Source organism: Apteryx mantelli, chromosome 1 (genome assembly GCF_036417845.1).
Source record: "Apteryx mantelli isolate bAptMan1 chromosome 1, bAptMan1.hap1, whole genome shotgun sequence".
NCBI classification, from domain to species: Eukaryota; Metazoa; Chordata; class Aves; order Apterygiformes; family Apterygidae; genus Apteryx; species Apteryx mantelli.
This window is the reverse complement of record NC_089978.1, coordinates 218,278,271-218,300,389: the sequence shown is the minus strand read 5'-3', so window position 1 is coordinate 218,300,389 and position 22,119 is coordinate 218,278,271. Positions and strand designations below refer to the sequence as shown.

Sequence of the window (22,119 nt, the reverse complement as noted above, 5' to 3'; positions counted from 1 at the left end):
TCCCCAAGGCCTAAATTGCTGTAGGTTAAAAGAGCATTTGGGGGAAAGTATCTAGTGTTTACCCTCCTCAGCTCACAATGGTGACCCAAAGGAACCACTACTCAGTGCAAGGAGCTGTACAGAGTCAGCAAGCTGGAAAAAGTGAAGCAAGGGGCAGGAAAAACTCCTCTTTGGAGTTCTGGCAGCACTACTCATAAGGATGCGAAGTATGCAGAGCTAAACCTGGTAGATACTGCCTCAAGAAGGTACAGATAGAAGAACAACTACTGTGTGGATGAAGATGTTGCCTTGGAGTACCTGAGGAACTTAAACATGGAGGACTGGGCACCTCTGGATTTTGTGCACCTCTAAGGTTATTTAAGAGCTGAGAGGCATCCTAACAATCACGACTTTGAACAAGAATCTTTAAATTCTTTTATATTTTGGGGTCTGTGACAGGCTATTTTTCCTTCTTTACAATTCAATTTCCTCCTTTATAATTAAATTTCCTTCTTTATAATTCAATTTGCTGTGTTCATACAGTGTTACTTGTATGACAGTAGTACTCAGATCCTCTCCCCAAGGCCCAGGCCTCTGTTACATGAGAGTGCCTGCTCTGGGGAGTTTCTCTCCAAACAGATCAGAGAGCCACAGGAAAAACTTCTATGTGACAACCACCAAGGAAGCTAGAGACAGCACAAGGGCTAAAACCCAGTTCCTCTCGTTCTGTCTAACACCTTGTTACACAATTTAAGCTATGAACATAAGGTAAGAACAACTGTACTGAATCAGAGTGAGAGTCCATTTAGGTCATATCCTATCTGTGACAGGCGTCAAGCAGACACCCAGTGAAGATATAAGAAGAACACAGGCATGTAAGGCCAGTTCCTCAAAATATTCTCCCAATCTCCAGAGATATGTGGCTCAGGGATTTCCTCATTCAAAGGCAGTGCTTTTCTATTAAGAGCCTTGAATGGACTTTTCTTCCATGAACATCCGAGGTTGTCACTTGAACCCACATAAACTTTTAGCCTCCACAATGTGCTGAGATGAGTTCAACTACATGTTCAATGAAGGACCAATTGCCTCTTCTTTGTTTTGAACTTGTTACCTGCTGTGCGCCACTCAATGCTCTTAGTTCTTGTGCTGGAACAAACATTGCACTCTTGATCTTTCTTTGTCCAGGTCACTCACAGCTTGATGCACTTACCTGTTGGGTACTCCCAATGACTGCCAGGGCTTCAGCCATTAGTTTTTGGTTAACTCCACAAAGGTTTGCTACTTTTGTTTGGCACTTGTGATGGACATTCATGCTGCATGCTGAAAGAAAGAATGGAGGCATCAGGAAAACAGAGGACAGCTGTGCTGTAAAGGGTTTGGCATCAGATCAGGCAGAAACATATGCTGGTGTCGGCCAAGCGTGGAGATCAACCGTGTAAACTGCACAAAGCATGGACAACTTTTATGTCTCATTAGACTGCACTCAGGTTGCTTTTCAGTTGCTCTACACAGGTGAGTTTTTTTCTATATCCGCTTCCGGGCAAAGGCTGTATTTCTATATCTGTCAGTCTTTGCAACTACAGGCTACTGAAGCTCTGCAATTAATCAGCTCAGAGACAACTGTAGTCACAGAAGAGGATCTCCCCCTAGGTGGAGGATCATGAAGACAGTGATGTGTACTGAGCCTGTCTGTTAGCAGAAATGGAGTAAGAAGGCTGATAACATGAAAGATTTTGGAAGACAGGAGAGAGAGGTGAGCACTGAGATTTCCTTTGCCTTTCAAGAAGTGACTCTTCAAGACCCATGGGCCATATACCCTTCTACATGCCCATAGTGGTCCTCCTTGAAGGTCCTCTTGACCTCTCCTTCAGCACCCTATGATGCCATCTTATATGGGGCCTCACACAGAATTGTGATAAATGGTATTTGGCTCTTCAGACTGCAACCCTCTAAAGACGACAGCCTGCTTCCACTCTCAGCCCTTGCCTCATACACGAGGGACTTACCATCACACTTTAACCCCTGCCGTGCGAGGCCCCAGAGGAGTGTGCCACAGTGATCACAGAAAGTCGGGCTCTTGTAGTTGTAGACTTTGAAGCGGTGAGGCATGTCGATTTTGAACCGCTCCTTGTGGAACTGCAAGAGAAAAGCTGTGTTGAGGATTCGCTCCTCTCCAGCTCAGCACTGCATGAAAAGCCAACAGCCCCCAAGCTTGGACCCCAGAAGATGGGGTGTCTAAGCCAGTATTTCACTTTTGTTATTGGGTTTGACCATCAAGAAGAAAACTATCTACAACATTCAGATATGCCAGGACAAATTTTGCTACAAAATATCTGTGCAATTCAGTGGGACCTGGGTAATTTAATCTCTGGGTTTTATTTATTTCATCAGATGTAGATGTCTGCATCCCAGCTACTCACGCAGACTCCCTTAACGCTCAATGGAAAACCATGGGTACGTCTAAAGAATGATTCATCTCATCCTGAAATGACTGTCTACTTTCACTGTCATGAATCACTTCCTAGAAGTGCCTATTTCTCTTCCTTCAGTATGTAGGGAGTCAAAGATGATGACAAGGCTGGATATATTTACACTGGAGATATCTGAAGACAGGTGAGATGAATGTCATCTCTAAAGATTGTAAAAGATGAGTAGGAGCGAGTGTGGGACTGGGAACAAATAGAAGCTATGGGACATAATTAAGAAAAAGGTAGCAGTCATACCAAGAGTTTAAATTCCACTTTTGCCCACTGAAAAAAGAAGGTTCGTTATAAACTGATATAAGAAAAACAAAATAAATGATAGCAGAGATACTAGACCTTCCACTGATTGTTTGCAGATCTCAGATAACACAGGGCGGGATCTTAAAGTACTGCTCTGAAAATTCAGTGTGATGTCCTGCCTACCACTGGATAGTAAAGAATTTCCTCCAGTAATTCTCCACCTCATGTCCATGACTTCCCTCTGAGCTATATTCTACATATTAGAAAAACGTCAGTCTTGATTCAAAGACTGCCAGTTCAATGACTGTACTTGAGTAAATCACAAGCAGGAGGTAATGAAACTACTGGGAATGTAAAAAACAAAGGATGCAGATCTGATCGCACAGCTTTTAGCTCACTAGTGCCCTTCACTGCATCAAATCCCCCTTGTTTTACATCAGTGTAGGAGAGACCTGAATAGCACTCAACTGTTTTAAAAGCAACGAAATAGTAATACGTACCATTGTTTCTCTGCTATTGACTGCGGATCCTGTACACTTGGCTATTACTTTATCAATGCACTTCTTATGAATGGCAGCATTACATTCTGAAAGAACAAGTGTGTTACAGCGTTAATAAAAAGAATCCTTTAAGAAAGGACCAAATAAATAATGATAGGAACAAAAAAAAAAGGTCTTACGCCTGCATTGATAGCCTTGTTTATTCAGACCCCTGAAATTAAACACAGAAATGGTTAATTTTGAATTTTCTGAAAGTCTCCACAGAAAAACGGAGAGCAGCATTTATGAAAGAAACATGGAATAAAACAGCTTTGCTTCTTCATCAATCTTTATAGTGCTTCTCAAATCCAAATATCTTCACTCAGTGCAACTGTTGGAGTGATTCTCTGTTGTTTTCACAGCATTTTCAGCACATATTCACATTTTGAGTTTTGCAATAGCAAAATGGCAAACTGCGCAGGTCAGAAATGCCTGTGCATTTGGCCAAAACCAAACATATATAAAAAAGAAAATAAAAATGGAGAAAATTTTCAGAGTTGGAATTGCAACTGTGAAATTGCATCACATCCTTCAAGTCATGCAATTACTCCTACATGTAATGTGCCAAGGGTCCAGTCCTGCTGCCTTTACTAACAGCAGGAACACAAATATTCACTGAAGAAGCAGAGCTGGTCCTTAGAGTTAAAAGGAGGAAATGCATAGAGCTATTTTCATTTACCACACAAACTCATGACAGACAGAGCAGAAGGTGGGTTGCGGAAAGAAGGTGGCTGTGAACTCATGACACTTGACATTATGGATTTTGGCCTGTTTGATGGCTCCCCTCCGCTGGTGCAAGGAGAAAAAGCTTTCGTTCTCACAGTCAACTATGTCCTTAGCATCTGGAGGGAAAGGAAACAGAAGGTTTGTTAGGGTACCCTGTCCTAATCAGGCACCTTGAGAAAATGCAGCGGCTAAAATACTAAGTGACTGAAGCTGATGTATTCATGAGAATGAGCATTTTTAAGAAATATGCTTTCTGAAACCCACACAAGGCTTGTTCAGGCCTTATTTATCCACCATTCCTACAGGGACACTAAAATGACCTCAGAACCTCGTCAAATCTTGGGACTTTGAGCTCCCTTGAATATTCATAATTTTTTTTTTTAAATATAGACCACAAATTTCCTAATGAGAGATAATTTGCAGTTAAATATAAAATTCTAACTTTCTGTATCACTGAAGAACTGTGTCCTAAAAAAAGATGGAATTACATAAAAATAATTTACATGCAAACACACATTATATATATATACACACCCATATGTATGTATGTGGGTACTTATCTGAATCTTTAATGTGTGCATGCACATGTGTGTGAGTACACACATATATATTCTCCTGGGAGACTCTTTATCTTGTTATTCTTCCATCCTTCCATGCCAACAATTGCTTTACCAGTTGCTGTATTCATGACATTATTCACAGTTCACTTTTTAAACTTTCCAGGACAGAAAACAAAACAACTCTGGCTACTTATGCATATACACACCTGCATTTACATATATGCTCATTTCTAGTTGTGCACATAATATCTCACACATTATCTCTGTCTTGATTTACTCATGCATGAAAGTATGTACGAAGTATGAAAGCAAGCTGCATAGGTGTTCTGTGGGAAGTGGCCCCCTGCACGATCTGGTGCTGATCCTACTCACTGTAATACAGACACAGCATTTTCTATGCACTAGCCTCTCGTGTGTCTTAAAGAATACAAAGAGGCAGCAACAGTCTATTAAACAGTAAAGGTGGGAACTGATGAGGATAATACCAGTAAGAACATGCTATTAGCTGCTTTCAGTACACTTGTGTTTCAATACATGGAAGGCTTTTCCTGTACCCTCTCCTTCTACAGCTCCAACCCATGTCTGTCAAAGACCATGGGAAGCTGGGCCTCAAAGACAGGAGAGCACAACAGAGCATTCTGATTGCAGCTCCTTTCCTTTGATGAAGGGAAATACATTTTGCATGGACATCGAACTCTGCCAGTGGGATTCAGCTCCCAACGAGGACACCTAAAAGCAGCTGTCTCATGTGCAGGGTGTCTAAGCTGCTGCTAAGCCCCTGGAGGTCTGCTTGAGGCAGGCAGTGGAGTCTAGCAAATGACTCGGCTCACCAGGCAGCACACACCTGCACGTGATCAGATGAATCACCCTCTAGGTTCTTTTACTGTTTTGCTTAGATTGCCCTTGATTTAAAAGCCCAACTTACACATATACTTAGATGTTTTCATCCATGCATGGTATCCCACCTTTATGCTTGCACTACAATGCACACCCTGGTACACATTACAGGCATACGTGTATGTGTACGATGTTTTCAGAGGGAGCTGGATTCCTGTGTCTCTGTCCTGTCTTAGTGCGATGAGAAAATCCACCTTTTTAGTGCTAAAACTGCCAAAAAATATGCCTTGCAAACCACAGAGGAACAGTCAGCCTTCCTCCCTGCCACATAATAAAAACTGCTTTTCCTGGAGTGTTCATTTCAAACCGTTACGATGATTTCTATGAATAAATCAGTAATAACAGAAGCACTGCTTTCCATGCTAGACATTTTCTTGAGGACACCGTGTCTGCCCCATACAATCAGAAATAGCATCTATCAGTTAGGAAACAAAATCACTTGCCACTTATTTCCAGGAAGTATCTTGCATTCATCAGCATTCTCCCTTGAGGTTTCAGTTCTAGCTGGTTGAGATAAGGGAAAAACAACAACAAAAGACCAGTGCAATTGTTAAACAATCGTTCAAAACAGCAACAATCACTTCAGACGGCTCAAGCTACCTCCATATCCCAGTGGGAACTGACAAATGCCAATGAATGCTAATTTTGCTCACACCCTTGGGGGGAACAGGGTGAGGTGAGAGCAACCGTAGACAGGAGGCTAGATCACTTCTTATCAAACTCTCAGAGCAGCGTGATAGAACAGAGATAAACATGACTAAAACACAGACGTTGCGGGCAGGATTTTAGAAAGCAGCTCAGGACCCAGCACTTTCTACAGACACAACCTGTCGTTCCCAGCGGGTGCTACAAAGAAGACGTGGGAGCACCTCTGAAAATCACACTAACTTCAGACAGGTGCTTAAAAAAAATGCTGAAATCTTTCAGAAACTTGGTTCTGAAAGTCTAACTTTCATTAACTTTAATGTGAGTGAGGATACAAATTTTCTCAGGCATTTTTGGCCTTCCTGCTGGACCTGGGAATTCCCACCTATCTGAACCTTTGTGCACAGATGCTTTCGTAAATCTGGCTCCAAGAGGTCTAGGCCTAATCACAAGTCCACTGACTTAAGTGGTCTACTTAATATAAAATCAGTCCTGATAAGAAGAAGGACAATCCAGGGTACCTCCTGACTGGACTTAACTACCCTAGGGCTATCAGATGAAAGCTAGACCCCCATCTCCACCTTTATCAAGAGAAAACAGCCTGAAGCTCTAAGGATGCTTCTGGTGTCGCTAATCGTGGTCACCTCATTGGGTGAAAACCTGGCTCTTACTTCTCCATGGACTGAGCCAGGAGACCACCACTGAACTGTTCAGGCTGGAGCAGTTCGAGTCATGGACTGAGGACATCTTAGAGACAAAGCAAGGAGTGAATGGAGATAAGATCTCAGGAACTGCTACCAAGCTGGGACATGATAAACCCGAGGTGCCCCACCTCCACTTGATCTTGGGCCTGTTACTCTTGCTGCAAGCAAGCAGGACCATAGCCTGCTTGTCCCCTCTCCTCCTCATTGGGCTACTGTCTCCTGCAGCTTTGAAGCAGGTGCCTCTGCAGTTGGGCTAATGCTGAACAGGACATTTTGATTTTCAAAATCAGCTCTAGTTATCTCAATTCCTTCCAAGTTATGCATTAAATGTGCAGTTCTTTACCAAATCTTGCCCATAGGTCTGTAAGTGTCCTAGGCCATTTTGACATTTCTACTCTCTGCTTAATCCAAGCAGTTTAGCCTAAGAACTGATAGGAAAAACAAAACAAAAAACAATTCCAGGAAATCAGTTTCTCTCCAAATGTCATGCCACTCTATTGTTATTCAGGGCATGGCTACTGAATACTACATGTTAAATCCTGTTACCAACAACTTTCTTGCTTGGACTACCAGGTAATACAATTTAACATTTAGCATCCTTATGAGGACTGTGTTAGTTCAAATTTACTCCAGGGTAACTCCAGTGATTTTAAAGGAGTTCCTCTGGCATAACTCTGAAGGCAGGCAGCTGTGAATCAGTTACTTGATATTAGAAAGATTAAATTTGTAAAGCTTCTTCCCCAGAGCACATAAAATAATTCACAGTTAGCCACTCATATTACCATTTGTCCCCAGTGGGTCTCCTAAGCAAAGATTAATACATGGGCATGGCTCGCATGAACCAGAATCCCTGCTAACAGAGGGTATATGTTTCAATATAACGGCAGCAGGTAATATAAATCTGCTATGTTGTTTTTTCTGATATGCATGGACATCTTTCCTTTAAGTCATACTCAAGTAGACTCAAACCATTATTCATTGGACGGCAGCCCATTCCTGCTGTCATGTTGTTAATTCACAGCCTGGCACAGGGAAGGGCATTCCCCTACCCTACAGCAGTCATACGGCGCAAATGGAGATAGGAACACTCACCCATATTTCTGTCTTCCCGTTGCTCTTTTTGCACCTCTCTGCCAGCACCTTGAGTTCCACTGTCGTCTCTGAAACCATTTCAGCACTTTTGTCCTTGACAACAATGTGCATGACCCTGCCGTTGTTGATATGGGCATCAAAAGTGCTGTTCCAGGGCGGGTACATGGTGGGCTTCTTCTGCACGTACACTTGGCCATTTTCTGTCAACAAGAAGTGATTTGGACTGATTGGACTTGCTTCTCATCTGCACTAATGCCACTGCTCTACAGTCCCTGAGATAGATCTGGGTTATTTACCCATTTTGAGGTGGACATCTCAGGTGGGCCATGTAATGGATCATGTTGGAGTGTCTTAGGAAGCTTCTGCACTAAGTGAAACCAGTGATGGGATTCATCTCACCTAACAATAGGTGGCTACAATGCAGATGTCCATATCCGAGCTATATGAACGTTGGCTCTGTTTATAGCAAGTGAAGTTTTAGTTAACATAAAACAAAGGAGTAAGGGTGCAATTCATTTCAGCAACTAAAGACATCTACTATAAAGTAAGATAATTTTCATCCTTGGCTCCAACAACTCTGTTGAGTAGATCTCAGACATAGACACCTACACCATAGATATCCACATCAAATCAGATGAATCCCATCACAGTCAACCAGCTACATGTATCGTCTGTCCCATGGCAATGCAAAATAAAACTGGTTGCTTCAATTCCCCTTAAAGCCAGATGCACTATGTGAGTAGGTTCAGCTGGAGTGCACATCCAGTCAGTTGCTACATCTCAGCTAACTCAGGGACGTGGATGTGTGAAGACACTTGCAGTCTTCCAAGCATATCCACAGCAACATAGAGCTGTTGACCTAGCAAAACTTTTCTGCACCTCTTCCGCATGCTTTCATTCCTCTTCCTTCATAGCAGACACATCTTAAAATGGTGAAACATATCTTTGAGGCCTACCATAAGCTGGCAAAGAGTCATTTCTTTATTTTGACCTGTCAAATGAAGAGAGTCTCAGCCAGCTTGTTTTATTTCATACAGTTTTACACTCTGTAAAAGGCTTGGACACTTACTTAAGGTAAATTCTATTTCACAGTTACCCTCTGTAACTTTTCAACCCATCAAGTGTCAAAGTTGGTGAAATAAGAGAATAAAATCAGTTGTGTGAACGTCAGACCTTACGAACTGTGAATCCTGTTTCTTAAAGGCCCTGCTTCTATTTCCAGTAATCCCAGCCTTTCCCTTGTCCCACCTGGCCGGGAAAGCACATGCAGCAGATAGCCTGGAATGCGACGTGCTCATTGCTGAAGAAAATCTGCATCTGCCTTTCCCTCTATAGCAGGACTAGTTCTGGTCTCTTTTCTCTACTCAGCTTTGATTTACACAAAACAGGAAGGAACTCAGTGATTCTTGAGGCTTGTAACAAACTTCCAGGATGGATTAAAATTGGTCAACAAAGTTGACCAAAGTTACTGGAGGGAGGAGAAAAGGAAAAGTAAACAAACAATAACCTCCGTGATTCCTAATTGTGTCATATTCATCTTAGGAAATGTGAGAACAAATATCAGGGCTGTCAACTGTAATAAAAATCTCCCCTCACCAACCTATACCCTGGTTTCCCACTAAAGGAGAAATGACTGCCACTGACATAAACTGGTCACTGACATAAACTATACTCACTAGATAAATTTAGGTTAAGAAAGTAACTTCCTGAGGAGAGGTTATTCAAGATCATGGGTCCAATACTGACTTGCTAAAATTTCACTCTACAACCCAACACCTGGCTTTCATGAAGCAAGTTAGCCCTTGATTCGATCACATGAACTTGATTTGAGTTGCAGTACTCTCTGATCATTAGCAATAGCCTTGCATTGCAAAACCAAGTGGAGATCATTCACTTAGCGTAAAGGCACGTCTCACCTTTGTCCTGCCCAGCTTGACCAAAGGTTGTGCAGCTAAATCTTAGGTTAAAATTCTGCTTCCCCAAAGTTTAGAGAGCAACTGAAACTAAGGTGCATCCATTTCTACCAGTTAAGAGAGGGTGACCAGAAGTCCTTTCTTTTCACTTTAACTTTTCACATATGAAGATTTAGGCAATAGTATACCGAGCTCATTGTCCACAGGCTTAATTTATTCCCCTCGCCTTTAGCAGAGCTTCACTAGCAACAACGACGGCTCTGCTATCTGAAGAGCAGGCTTGGATCAAGGCTCAAGCTTGTAAATATACATTCAACCCACTCTTTCAACAAAAGCAGCCAAATGAGATAGCAACTTCCCAGCCTCACAGAGAACAGAAATCTCAGTAAAGAACCATTACTCCTTTGCTACATCAGTGAAACACTCCAAAGATGTGAAACATATCGCTTGCAAAACAAGTGCTTTGGTTTGCATTACACTCCAAAATACATGGATTAAATAAACAAGCCCTGGAATGTGAATGAACTGGCCAATATATGGGATCAGACACTCATTCCTGCTGCATCCTCTCTGACATCTGTGGAGTTCTGCCAAGGCTTAATTTAACCATGGGCTCCTGAAAGATAAAATAGCATCTATCTTTTCTGGGGAGCAGCTTCCACTGTTGCTGGAAGCACCTCTCCTGGAGGCCTGCTGAGTTCAGACACAGAGTAGGATCTCTCATGAAGCAAATGTCACCAAGACAGGTGGTAAAATAGCACGAGGACAGGTGGCTCATGGAGACAGAAGCAATTTTTAAAGGGCAGATTTTTTTATACCTCAGAAGTGCCTGTGATCTCTGAAATGGTTTGTCATCAGTAACAAACTGCTGTAAGATTTCTAACTTTTTTTTTTCTTTTTTTAAAATGTATCCATAAAATACAAATATTTTACAAAGCGAACAGGTGCAAAAAAACAAAAGGCCACCCAAGGTCTCTCCTGAGCTCCTGAAATTCATTAAGGTGCCCTTGCCGTGATATTCTTGAGCCCACAGTCGATGTGCATCACACCCAGCCCCTTGGGATCCTCTATCCCAGTGATGAGTTATTCATCACGGCTGGTTGACATGGGGCAGTCCTTGGCGTGAACCCAAAGTTAGACTCAAACTCCCTCTTTTGGAAACAAAACATATTAACCATCTACCACTGCTCCCTTCACCAAAAAAAGCCCCTCATCCTTGCTAATACCACACACGGTATATCTGATCCATACCAGGACATTGCAAAATCCAGAGCAGAGGTATCTACCAAAATGATTCCGGCATAGAGAATAAGATTAAAAATCAACTGAACTCGACAGACTGCAGGGATTTGGGATTGGATTTATCATGGTTTAGGGCTGAGATTAGGTTCATCCTGTCCTGCATTCTGCAATCACTGTTAAATAGCAATCTTTTGCCCTTAAGAAATCCTAATGGCACCATGTCAGAACACAAGGCTGGCAGTCAGGATTGCTTGCATCTTCTACCACTTTTGCAGTTGATTCACTCTCCTCCTTGGGTATGACACTTTAGCCAAAATTTGTCTATCAGGGCAATAGTATAAGAACGTTTTGAATTTCATCACCAGTGAGCAGCAACTGCTGCATGAAACCAGGGAATTGGAGAGTAAACTATGAACAAAAGACCAAAAGGTAGAAATATGCTGGCGCAAAGGAGCAAGAATCTGAAAGTCTTTTTTCTGTTCCCAGTCTTAGAAAGTACAAGCTCAAAGACTCTGACAGCTTCATGCTTCATCTTAGATGCTGTCTCTTATTATTACTCCTCTTACTTTCCTTGCTCTGCTAGTGTTGCTCTTTCTCCTCCAGACACTCTAGTTCTTTTTCTCCTTTCCACATTTCTTCACTGCTTGTTCTCACTCATCTTTCCTCTAAAGGTCCACTTTATTCACAAGGCTTCACAACACTAACTCCTCAGTGGATGACACAGTGCTCTGAAGGGACCAGGGTTTTCTGAGACGGCTAAAATTGTAATTGGGAACCAGGAATGCAGACATTTCAAATATTCAAAACTAGCATTTGTACTGAGTCCCTCATTGCCTTTTTTATTCTCTGTGCCCATCTGAGTGTGACAGCTCTTCAGGATGGTCTTGTTAAGGACATTTCTGGCATTGAGAGTTGGGCTCATCTCACTGAACTTCAGAAGCCTATCTCTGAGCTGACTGTCTAAACTGCTTTCAGAGTCAGTGGAAAGCACCAGGCATTTCTAGGGTGTGATTCATCAGAACCATTCTAGATGTTCTCCTTAAGATGAGATGAATCCTATCACAGAAATCCATTTGTTCCTCTGGTCTACAAAGGAAGGGTAGCCAAATTTCTGAGATATTGATATTCTTGCATAAGATCAAAATTAGAGGAGAAAAATCCCATTGTGGCTTCATCTTGGTTTAGTCACCTTACGGTAGGGTTAGGCATCTAGGCAGTTAGACACCCTCCAGCAGCAGCAGATTAAGACCAACACCTCCCAAGGGTGATTCATCTTACCCTATGAGAGAGGTCAGAGACCAGTGGGATGAATCAGTCTCAGGAGGTTCCTGCCATTATCTGCTGATATGAAAGAGCTGACATGATGAGGACCAAAGATCAGGCTGAGAGGAATCACCCTGACTGCCCCAGTGTGCTCGGAGCAGTTGCTAGATGAGTGCAATCCCACCCCAACAGAAGAAATCTTTTAAAAGAGGGGCATCATTTTTCCTATATTCGATCCTCACTGATGGAAAAAAGTTCCTCCAAACATATTTTTTTCATTTTGCGTTGATAGCTTTTTATTAGAAAAGGCTCTCAGCAGAACAAAAATTATATGACTTAGTACATTTTTGTTTTTTAGATGCCAGAAAATGCTTCCAGCTCCATGTCAGACAAATAAGGTCTGTTCTGCCCAGACTGATTTTATTCACTGTTGAACTGACAGAGACTTCAGTTTGAGTTATGGCTCTTTCAAAGGCCTCATTAAAACAAACAGCCAAGCCCTTCACAAAACTGAAATAGGACATATTTTCAGTAAAAAGAGAGATCTTAGGGATATCTTGTCATGCAGCAGTTTTTTTCCTTCTGAATTTATCAGTCACCACATCTTCTAAAATGATTTAAAGAATAATATAAGCAAAGCCAACATTTTAATGTGATAAATGGTCACTTTTTTTTTTTTTTAACAATGAACCACTGAATTACTTTACAATTCTAAAATTTCTTTTCTTCAACTACTTTAACATCCTCTGGAGGCTAGAGTCTTGGGGTTTCCAAAAGCATAAGAAGGGATTTCTGAGTTGTTTTAAGTTTTAAAAGAATCACAGCAGTAAAGCTCATAATTCATCAAAGATTTAAGATAAATAACAGTCAATATGAGGAATTCCCTAGCACTGAAGGATTTGATCTTCATGATTCTTGAAGAGCAGAACAAAAGAACTGTTTAAATTCTCACCAGGACTATTATATGCATCAGCAAAATAGGAAATGTTTTCCCAATGTGGACTCATCAGTGCTGTTCAATCAGGTAAAGTGTGCAACAATCTGTATATCCGGACACAAAAAATAGCTTAGTAGAAAGTTTCACCTTTGAACATTTTACACAGTACAGCAATTACACAGAGAAATTAGCTCTCTCTGCAAAGATTGTGCCTGTTTGAGGGCTATTTTTTAATGATGGAAGTTGCTGAACCTGACAGTTCCTCAAAAAACATGACAAACAGAGGCAGTCCTCCCAGGAATTTCTGGGACACCCAGATTTTATCTGTCTGGTGTCCCACTGACAAACCAGCCACCGCTTGAATAACAGTGAAACCAAATAGAGCTCAGCTCATCCCACTGTGTCATATGCTGGGACCTGTAATTCAGCTGATAATAACCTCAGAGTAAAGACGGAGACTTTATTAGGCGCCCTTTTAAAGTCAGGTTGCCTTGCAGGCCACGCTGAACCCAACATTGCACTGCATTTCAACATTAAGAATATTTCACAAGCCCTTTATAAAGACGCTTACCACGTGCTTCTCACGCTCCAGCAATGACACAGTAATGCATACACATGTCTAATAAAAGCCACGCTACAGGCATATTTAACGCCTCCTCACTTACCTGATTCCACTGCTTCTTTAACCATCACAGCACAATAAGGGTTAATCACCTCCCCCTGGGATGGCAGGTAAGGGCCACTGTCATAGTTGGATAAACCAATACGAAGAAAAGGAGACATGACAAGTCCTGTGTCAAACAAAAGACGAGTGATATTTGAGAAGAGTCTAAAAATTCCCTTGGTTTTAACCAGCCTCTTATCTCCACCGGACAGGAGTCAACCAGACATTAGTTATCCATCCAGCTGGAGACTCTCAGACTTCCTCCACTGTCTAGTGAGATGATGGACTGACCAAACATGGTTTAATATAGGTAAGGCAGTGTAACTTCAGCTGTTAGCTTAACCACGTATCTGAACTCAACGCAAGGCTGGAAAGACCCGCGATAGCTTTGAGTATTAGTGACTCAACACCAGTTGTCAAACTACAACAACAGAACAGGGAAGCCAAATCAGGACTTTCTGGGCTGGGACAACTTCTGCTGTAATTTATGTTAAGTCACGCATTCAAGAAGCTGAATGCTATGAGAATAGAAAGGGTTTCGGGAATACAAGCCTGTTGGAAGCCTGCAAGTTGAACATGAAACCGTGAAATAACTGAGTACTATTTATACACCATGTGGAAATGATCTCAGGCATTCAGCTCACTGAGTGCTGACCCGTATTCATAAGTGAAGCTATAAAGAGAAAATTCAGCTCATACAATCCAGACCATACAGAGGGAGGGGCAAAAAGAAAAGGGATCTCAAGATAATTTTAAGCAGCTGAAAACAGAAACATATAAAAGCACAATGCCAGGAAACACAACAAAGGCTTTGGGTTGGTCTTCTCTGTAGGCTCTTTCAGAGCTTACAGTGAGAAGATTTAGTGAAGCCAGCAATTACTAGTTGCTGTAGCTGGTGCCCATCACTGCGCCATCTGGGCCTAAGGGCTGGGTTTTACCACCCAACGTTTGATGTCAACATCTGAGCTAGTCATTCCTGGCACGTCTTCTAGTCAACAGGGACAAGAGGCACTTTAAACTTAGCCGTAGATTTATAACTCTTGGACCACCAAAGTTAAATGACATGAGTCCCATCACTAGCACTACCTACCAAATATATTGTTTCACTACAACAATAAAAAGTTGAATGAAGTGTGTGGTAGGATGTAGCCCTCTCTTCTCCTTTTTGCACTTAAATTCTCTATTCCAAGGGCAGCTTCTCTAGCCTCACATGTAAGAAGATCCTGATTCACTGCTGGGAATAGCATTTTCTTACCTGTAGATAGTATTTTCCTGATAGACAATTCAGTCTTTGACTAGAGGGGCTTCTGTTTTCATCACACTTGTGGACAACATGGAAAGATTTTTCTCAGCTGAAAGAATCAAGGTAACTGCTCCTGTGGCTGGGCTGACTTTAAAACTCAGACTCTCTGTTCAAGGAGACAAGAGAGAGGAGAATCAAGGAAAGAGGAAAACTTGAGAAACCAAACCGCAGCCCTTTGCTAAAGTGTTTCTTTTCTTACCCAGCAGTGTGGAGTGATGAGTTTCCATCAGCCCTGTGTAAAAGTCAGAACAACTCTCTGGTAGTGCGTGGCCAGGTCTCAGTGAGCTGTCATTTTGTTTGTCTCTTGGCTATGTTGAGATGTTCTCCTTCTTCCTGGTTTAGAAAATGAAGACAAAGAGCTACAGTTAGCACTGGGACTGAAACACAAACTGGAACAAACTATTTTGGCCTGAATTTTCACAAGTGCTGAGTACTCACAGTGTGACACTTTTTGCAAATGGGTTGCCCATGCAGTGAGGGGCAGCTATTCTCTGATGGAGATTTGAGTTTGTGTGTGGGAAGAAGGCTACCCAGGAAGTTCCCATAAATTTTTTGGCCTACATAAGGCCAATCCACACAACGGACAGCACAGGAAGACTTTCCTTCCCCTTGGAGCTCATGGGTCCCCTAACAACCAGGCTGAGTCTGCATCAGGGACTCATAAACCCTCTTGGATACTGTGTTTGAAAAGAGAGGAAAACTATTGGGTTCCTGGGGTGACAGCATAGGAGAGGAAGAGAGGAAACACTGTGAGCCATGCGTCTCCCCATGAATGCACAGGTAATGAGCCACTGGTGGCTACAAGACTCTTCTGAAGACTGGCCAAAGACCTCTGCGCATGGTGTTGCCCTCAGCTGGGAAAATACATCTTCCTAAGTATCAGCATTTGTGCAGTTTTACAGAAGGCAGTGGGAAAGACAAAGCACTATCTGGGGTAGCATGCAGGAGATTAGCATAATCGTGTTGTCTTCAGGGTGAGGGTGGCAACTCTCTGAAGGTTATTTTAGATACTTTAGCCAAGTCCCTGATGAACTTGCTCTAGAAAGCCATTTGCGTTTAGATATTCAAGCACAGGTAGCTCTGTAAATAGAGGCGTTTGTGGCATAGCACAACAGTACAGCAAACATTACAAATGGTCCATGCCCTAAAAAGGCTAAGGGGCAGAGGCAGAGAAACCCAGTCAAATTAGGTAAGAAAATCTTTCTAACAGGAACAAATAATTTTCCCCCCTTTGTTTGCCTTAACTATTTGGACACTTCCTTTGTTTCACAAAGTAAGAACCCTAGTTAGTCTGAAATCAGAAAGAAAAACAAATCAAAGGATTTCTTGCAGCAGGAGGGGAATCCAAGCAGTTACACATTCTGTCTGTGCAAAGCACCATCAGGTGGGAAGTTAAGAGGAGCTAAGATCTAAGGCCAGCAGTCAGAGCATCTGCAGCCTTCCACTCATGCCTTCTGTATGAAAGGAGAGGTCTTCTCTCTGCCTACAGCCATACTTCACTAGTACTTCTAGTGACTGATGGGCAAGAGAAGATTATATGATCTCTTTCAAGTCCTCAGTTCCCACAGCCTTGGTTTTCAGGACCCAATCTTCCATGAACAGGACTGACAGGAGGTGCAAGGAAGGCTGTAAGCACTCCCTTGCCAGGACTTACAAAACCCTATCTTAAAAAAATCAGGGTGATGGTCAGAATTACTAGTCAACATGTTGGGCATCTAAGTACATGAACAATGCTAAAGGAAGCCAAAGGTTTTTTGATGACTCCCTGGGATTAAAATGCTCTATATGTAGCAATAGGTTCCTAAGTACTAAATAAACAGGATGAAGGCTAAAAACTTGAGCCCAAAATTCATCATTTCCTCATTTCCATGAAGTCAATGTTGTACGAAAATTGTGAAACTAGTCTATCCTGCTAAATACGAATGTCACGAAGAGAATGTGATTGTTGGATATGCTACAAGGTACCCGCTCAGATCTGCTGATCAATTCCTTAAACAATGGCATTTAAGACTAAGAAAAACAAATCTGGAAACCCATTCTCCCGGTGCATTAGTTCATTTTGGCTCTGTACTCACACCTCATGAAAACCTGCAAGGGACAAATCTCACCTAATCCTAGATGTCTACAGTGTCAGTGTCTCCATACAAAGCAGTTACCTGGACTCCTGCTAGAGGAAACAGAGAGAAACTGGCACTGCCAGAACAAGATCAGGACCTGTTTTAGACCCCTGGGGTGAAATCCCTGGCAATGCCCGCTTCTCTCCTCTGACAGTAAGGTGGACTGACTAGGGATGACTTGTTCACATGGGGTATCTCCACTGTAGAGATCTGCTCTTGATCAGATTCCCCAATCCATTACAACTTAAAAAATAAAAATAAAAATCTACTGCATTGTATCAGATCTAAAAGACTGTTACCATGGAAGAAAAGTATGCTGGGACTTTCACATAAGCCAGTCTATCACGTGAGAAGTTCTGCAGCCACCAGCAAATGGAAAAGCATTTTCCACCCAGCTCCAAAGCGCATAAGTTTGGCACACCTAGTGCTAGCACTAGCAAACCAACAGCGGCCCACATTAGCCTTGTAAAAGATGGCTAAAATCAGAGTTTAGTGTTGTACCAGCCTTGTGGGAGCACTCTGCCCTGGGGTGAATTTCTTCACCCTGTCCAATAAATCAGCCAGATAACAGGCTTCCTGCTTCTCTCTCACTGTCTTCCTGAAACCATCTTGGCTTTGGCCCAAACATCTGTTTTCCAGGACATATCTTCAGCGTTTGCCACTACAGGACTGCTACTTGGCTCGAATCCACAGCCATAAACAATTAAGGAACAACACAACTCAGCTCCAACAAAGGCTCGTTGTAATAGCAGCAGTTTAATTTAACACTAGAAGCAGCTGCAATGGATATGGAGAGCGTCTGCTTAATTTCCCAGTGGAAAGGATACTATAAGGTATATGAAAATTAAGGATGAAATGCATCTTTCTATAAAGAGCCACCTGCAAACTCTCCTCCAATAAACCTCCTAGCACAGCTTAATCGGAATTCAGCGATACTGCACACTGCTTCGCTGGCACAAGGGAGCTTCTCCCACTCCAGAGAGTAATGCAACATATGGAAATCCTTTCTGGATGATATTAGGAAGTAATAAGCTCCTTAATATCCTTAATCAATTGTGGTTAAGGAGAGAGGAAGAAAAGCGCTCTGGCTCCTAGTCAGCAGAGGAACTGTGATCGAGACAGCTGCCTTCACCGGCATTTGTGTTGTGTTTTGCCGAATGGAAGTGGATGCACGCATGTTGCGTGATTACTGAAACAGGGCCTGCTCAGACAGGAGCGGAAACACTTGAGGATTTGAGATCCTGTTTTTTTTACTGTCATCAAACTCTCATTTTCTAGAGGTCAGAAGGAATATCTTCAGCTCTCTCCCCACCTCCCTTTGGAGACGAAAATGCACGTGCAAAATGAATTCATAACCTGAGAATAAGCATCACCAAGAGAGAGCGGAACCAGGGGTTACGGCTGAAGGATATGAACTTTGCCTCACCTCCCGAAAGGCGTCTCCCAGCCAAAAAAGAAAGCCCTGATCATGCAGAGTGCCGTTTATGCAGAGGGCAGAGATCTGCACATGAGCATAACCTGACACACCTCAGGGCCTTCCTCCAGGCTTCAAGAAAGCTGGGTAGGGACCCCACGCTTCCTTGCCGAGAGATGGGTTTTCCAAACGGTACAGCCACAGAAAACCTGCCTCCTGGGAAGAGTCCCTGGTCTATGCTGGGAGGGCACTGCCTGGCCGAGGACAAAACCGTCCCAGGAATTGCTCTACCAATGAAAAGACAGTCCAGGACCATGGGAATGCTCCCTACAGCTCTTAATTTGCTCACACAGCAGAAGCCAAGTTCTTCCATCGAGAAGGGAACTGCTTTTAGTATGCCATTCTTTTCCTGTAGACCAACGGAAACTCTCTGTGAGTTTATCTCCCTCTGGAGGGGCATGATTTTTAAAGATAAAACCCTTGCTATTTCTGTAAACCAGAAAAAGAAGCAAAAGAGACCCACCAAAAAGAAAAAGCCAAATCCGTACGGGGGACAAGCTCCTCCAGGCTCCCCTAAGCAAGATAATAACCATTTTTTCCCACCTTTATTGAACATTTGTCTCGTATGCCTCCTGAAACAAAGCAAACTTGCGCCCTGACTTGTTCCACCCAAAAGAGGCCAACTATTCAATTGACTTTCCTTTGTATCTTTTTTCTTCTTGGTGCATTTTTTTCATTTTGGGTCCAGATTATTAAAACCAGCTTGTTGGTTTTGCTTTCTTATTTTCCTAGAGAGCTTCTGGTTAATGTAATTTCCTGTATCACTCCACTTCTGCAACATTTGGGTCACACAGACTCCGAGGAAATGTTTTAAAAATAACAATCTCCATTGTGTTTATTTACTATTTTTAATATGGACTTTTCTCTTCAGATTTTAGCTCTCTTCCAACCAATGCAGGCCAAACTTGATGCAACACTGCCCAGTTTTTCAAACACTGCACCCATAAGGCCTTCAAGGAGCTCTCCCATGTAACAATGAGGGAAACAAAAGTATATTTAAACAAGATTTAGCTACAGTATCTCCTTTCCGTTGTTTTCTTGTTCGTTAGCCCAGCAGTTCCTGTATTTCTGTAAGATTCTAGCATTGGTTAACAGACTTCTTTCTGTGTGTGTTCGTTTTTTTTTTTTTTTTTTTTTTTTAATGACACAGGTAGAGTTTGCCTCAAACAGTTCACTATCTCGAATCAGGATGGCAACTAACGCGCTTAACTTCCTGCCAGTGCCAGTGTCTACAGACTCTTTTTCACTTTCTTTCTTTCTCTCGTAAAAAAAAAAGGCCTAAGGAGGGAGACAGGGACCATAATGGGACATATTAACATCCTTCCTTCTGCAGGCACAGTTTCAAGTCCATAGTTGACCTTGCTCAACAGTACAGGTATTTAATCTCTTTATTTCATCCAGAAATCTGCTAACAGTATTTGGACCTAGAATCATAGAAAAGTTGGGCTGGAAAAGAGCATTTCATTCATCCCCCTGCCTCCTGGCAGACTATGTCTACATCATTCTTGATGTAGCTGTCTTGCCATCTGTCAGGAACGATGCTTCTTGTGTACTCAGTGTTACCATATATTCCTCAAAACTGTGGCCAAGTTTGCCAGAGATGAGCCGCAGATTATAACTGGAATCCACACTGCACAACCAAACCTTATTTTGGTGTGACACAAAAGACTCAGGAGCCACATTTTAGGAAACTAATCTTGAACTAGGATTGTCCCTGTTTTCAGAACTTGTGCTACTATTTTAAGGGAAATCAGTGTTTTCTCCTTGCTACTGTTTCTCTCCAGCACTGGACATTTCCTGTCACCCCCAGCAGATGGGAATTGCAAGAAACTTCTCGACTGCCAGGTAACTACGTTTCAGGCTCACCAACAGCACAAGCACAGCTCTGGTACATGGCCCTCAACTACCCTCTCCTTCCACTGCAGTCTTCTCCTCTCATTCATCCACCAGTGTCTTTCTCTGTTTCTGCCCTTAGTTATCTCTGACTGGGGAGATGCAGGACACGCAGTGGATGGAAGAAGGCAACACAAAATGTAGTCATTTTAGCCCAAAGTGATGAGAATTAGGGCTTTTTTCATATCACCTCCTAGCTGCTTAAGCAAAGCTTTTTGGGCTCAGCCTCACACTGTGTGAAGAGCTAAATCATGATCATGCAGATGACCTCTGTCTCCCTTCTCCCCCAAACTCACACTATTTTCCATGCTAACTAGCTCCTCTCTGGCTCATGCTGTCCCCCGAGCTCAGGGGGTAGCATAGGGCCTTGCTTAAAAGAAACAAAAATTTAGTCCATCCTACACTAGATATCTTGGTACTACTGTGATCCACGATCCCCAGGAACCATGAAGGCTTCACCTCAGCAGCACTCTCCTAACTTAGACCTGAGTAACACAGAGTGCAAGAAAGGTGCCTGCCCTTCCTGCGCAAGAAACTGGCAAGAGAAAATCTCAGTTACACACTCAAATTTCCAAGGATGGTAGCAGTGATGCACTCAAAAAATCCAGAACAGGGACTAGCTCAAAAGTCCTATCACCTCTGGCCTGGCTCTGTACAATGGTATGAGTTACAGCTACAGCAGCAAATGCAACAGATATTTGTTTCTTGTAGACAAATGAGGTCTTTTTTGCTGTGGCCAGAAAAGGAAGGGTTGACAAAAGAGATCACAGAGGTGTTTTGCTCCAGAGATAACAAAGGTTGTAATCTGTTACCACCCCTTCCACATCTCTGCTGCAAAAGGAAGAAAATCCCCATCTGCAAGGTGAAGGCACAGCTGTGTCTGACATGGAGCTGCAGAGCCAGATTTTTTGGAGGGGCTGTGCAAGAGGGACCTACACCATAAAGAGGCCATCAGTGCTGCTGGGACATCAGCACACACCTCCAACATTTCCCAAAAGGAGTGAGCTCAGAGGCTCGCATCAGTACCATGGTTGAAAGCTCATTCAGCTTAACCCCATGTCCTGCTCCTCTGCCACAGCACTGTCCTCTGCTCCCTCCTCCTCCATCACCATGGCCTCCCCCGCTGTGATTAGCAAGAGAGGTCCACGAGCACATGGAGCTGCAGCTGGCAATGTTTCTACTAGTGGAGTCCTGGGCCTAAAAGGGCCCCCAGACCCCAGGGAACAGCATATGGTCACTTCTCTCACACAGATACGGGTCCATCTTATGACTCACTGGATGTCCCCTTCCCTCCATCCTTTCCCTAAGCAATCCAATATACGGCTGGGATTCCTGACCTTTAGAAATTCACACTGCAAGCATCCACATATGGACTAGTCATGCTCTCTTCATAATCAACCCCCCAAAAAACAGGCCTGCTGGGTTTTCAGTTTCTGTCATCCCCGCAT

The 22,119-nt window shown here is 42.8% G+C and overlaps 1 protein-coding gene across 1 annotated transcript in view; it reads right to left on the bottom strand.

The window, feature by feature from the left end:
• PRKCQ (protein kinase C theta) overlaps nucleotides 1–15,516 on the bottom strand; it is a 48,317-nt gene extending 32,801 nt beyond the window's left edge. The window contains exons 1-10 of the mRNA XM_013943235.2: nucleotides 15,387–15,516; nucleotides 15,140–15,293; nucleotides 13,886–14,011; nucleotides 7,866–8,065; nucleotides 5,868–5,928; nucleotides 3,921–4,083; nucleotides 3,382–3,413; nucleotides 3,203–3,288; nucleotides 1,986–2,115; nucleotides 1,190–1,299 (exon numbers count right to left, since the gene is read on the bottom strand). Of these exons, the coding sequence (XP_013798689.1) occupies nucleotides 1,190–1,299; nucleotides 1,986–2,115; nucleotides 3,203–3,288; nucleotides 3,382–3,413; nucleotides 3,921–4,083; nucleotides 5,868–5,928; nucleotides 7,866–8,065; nucleotides 13,886–14,003 (900 nt within the window). The 5' untranslated portion in view covers nucleotides 14,004–14,011; nucleotides 15,140–15,293; nucleotides 15,387–15,516. The remainder of the gene's footprint in view (nucleotides 1–1,189; nucleotides 1,300–1,985; nucleotides 2,116–3,202; nucleotides 3,289–3,381; nucleotides 3,414–3,920; nucleotides 4,084–5,867; nucleotides 5,929–7,865; nucleotides 8,066–13,885; nucleotides 14,012–15,139; nucleotides 15,294–15,386) is intronic.
• Between the last annotated feature and the right edge of the window lie 6,603 nt (nucleotides 15,517–22,119).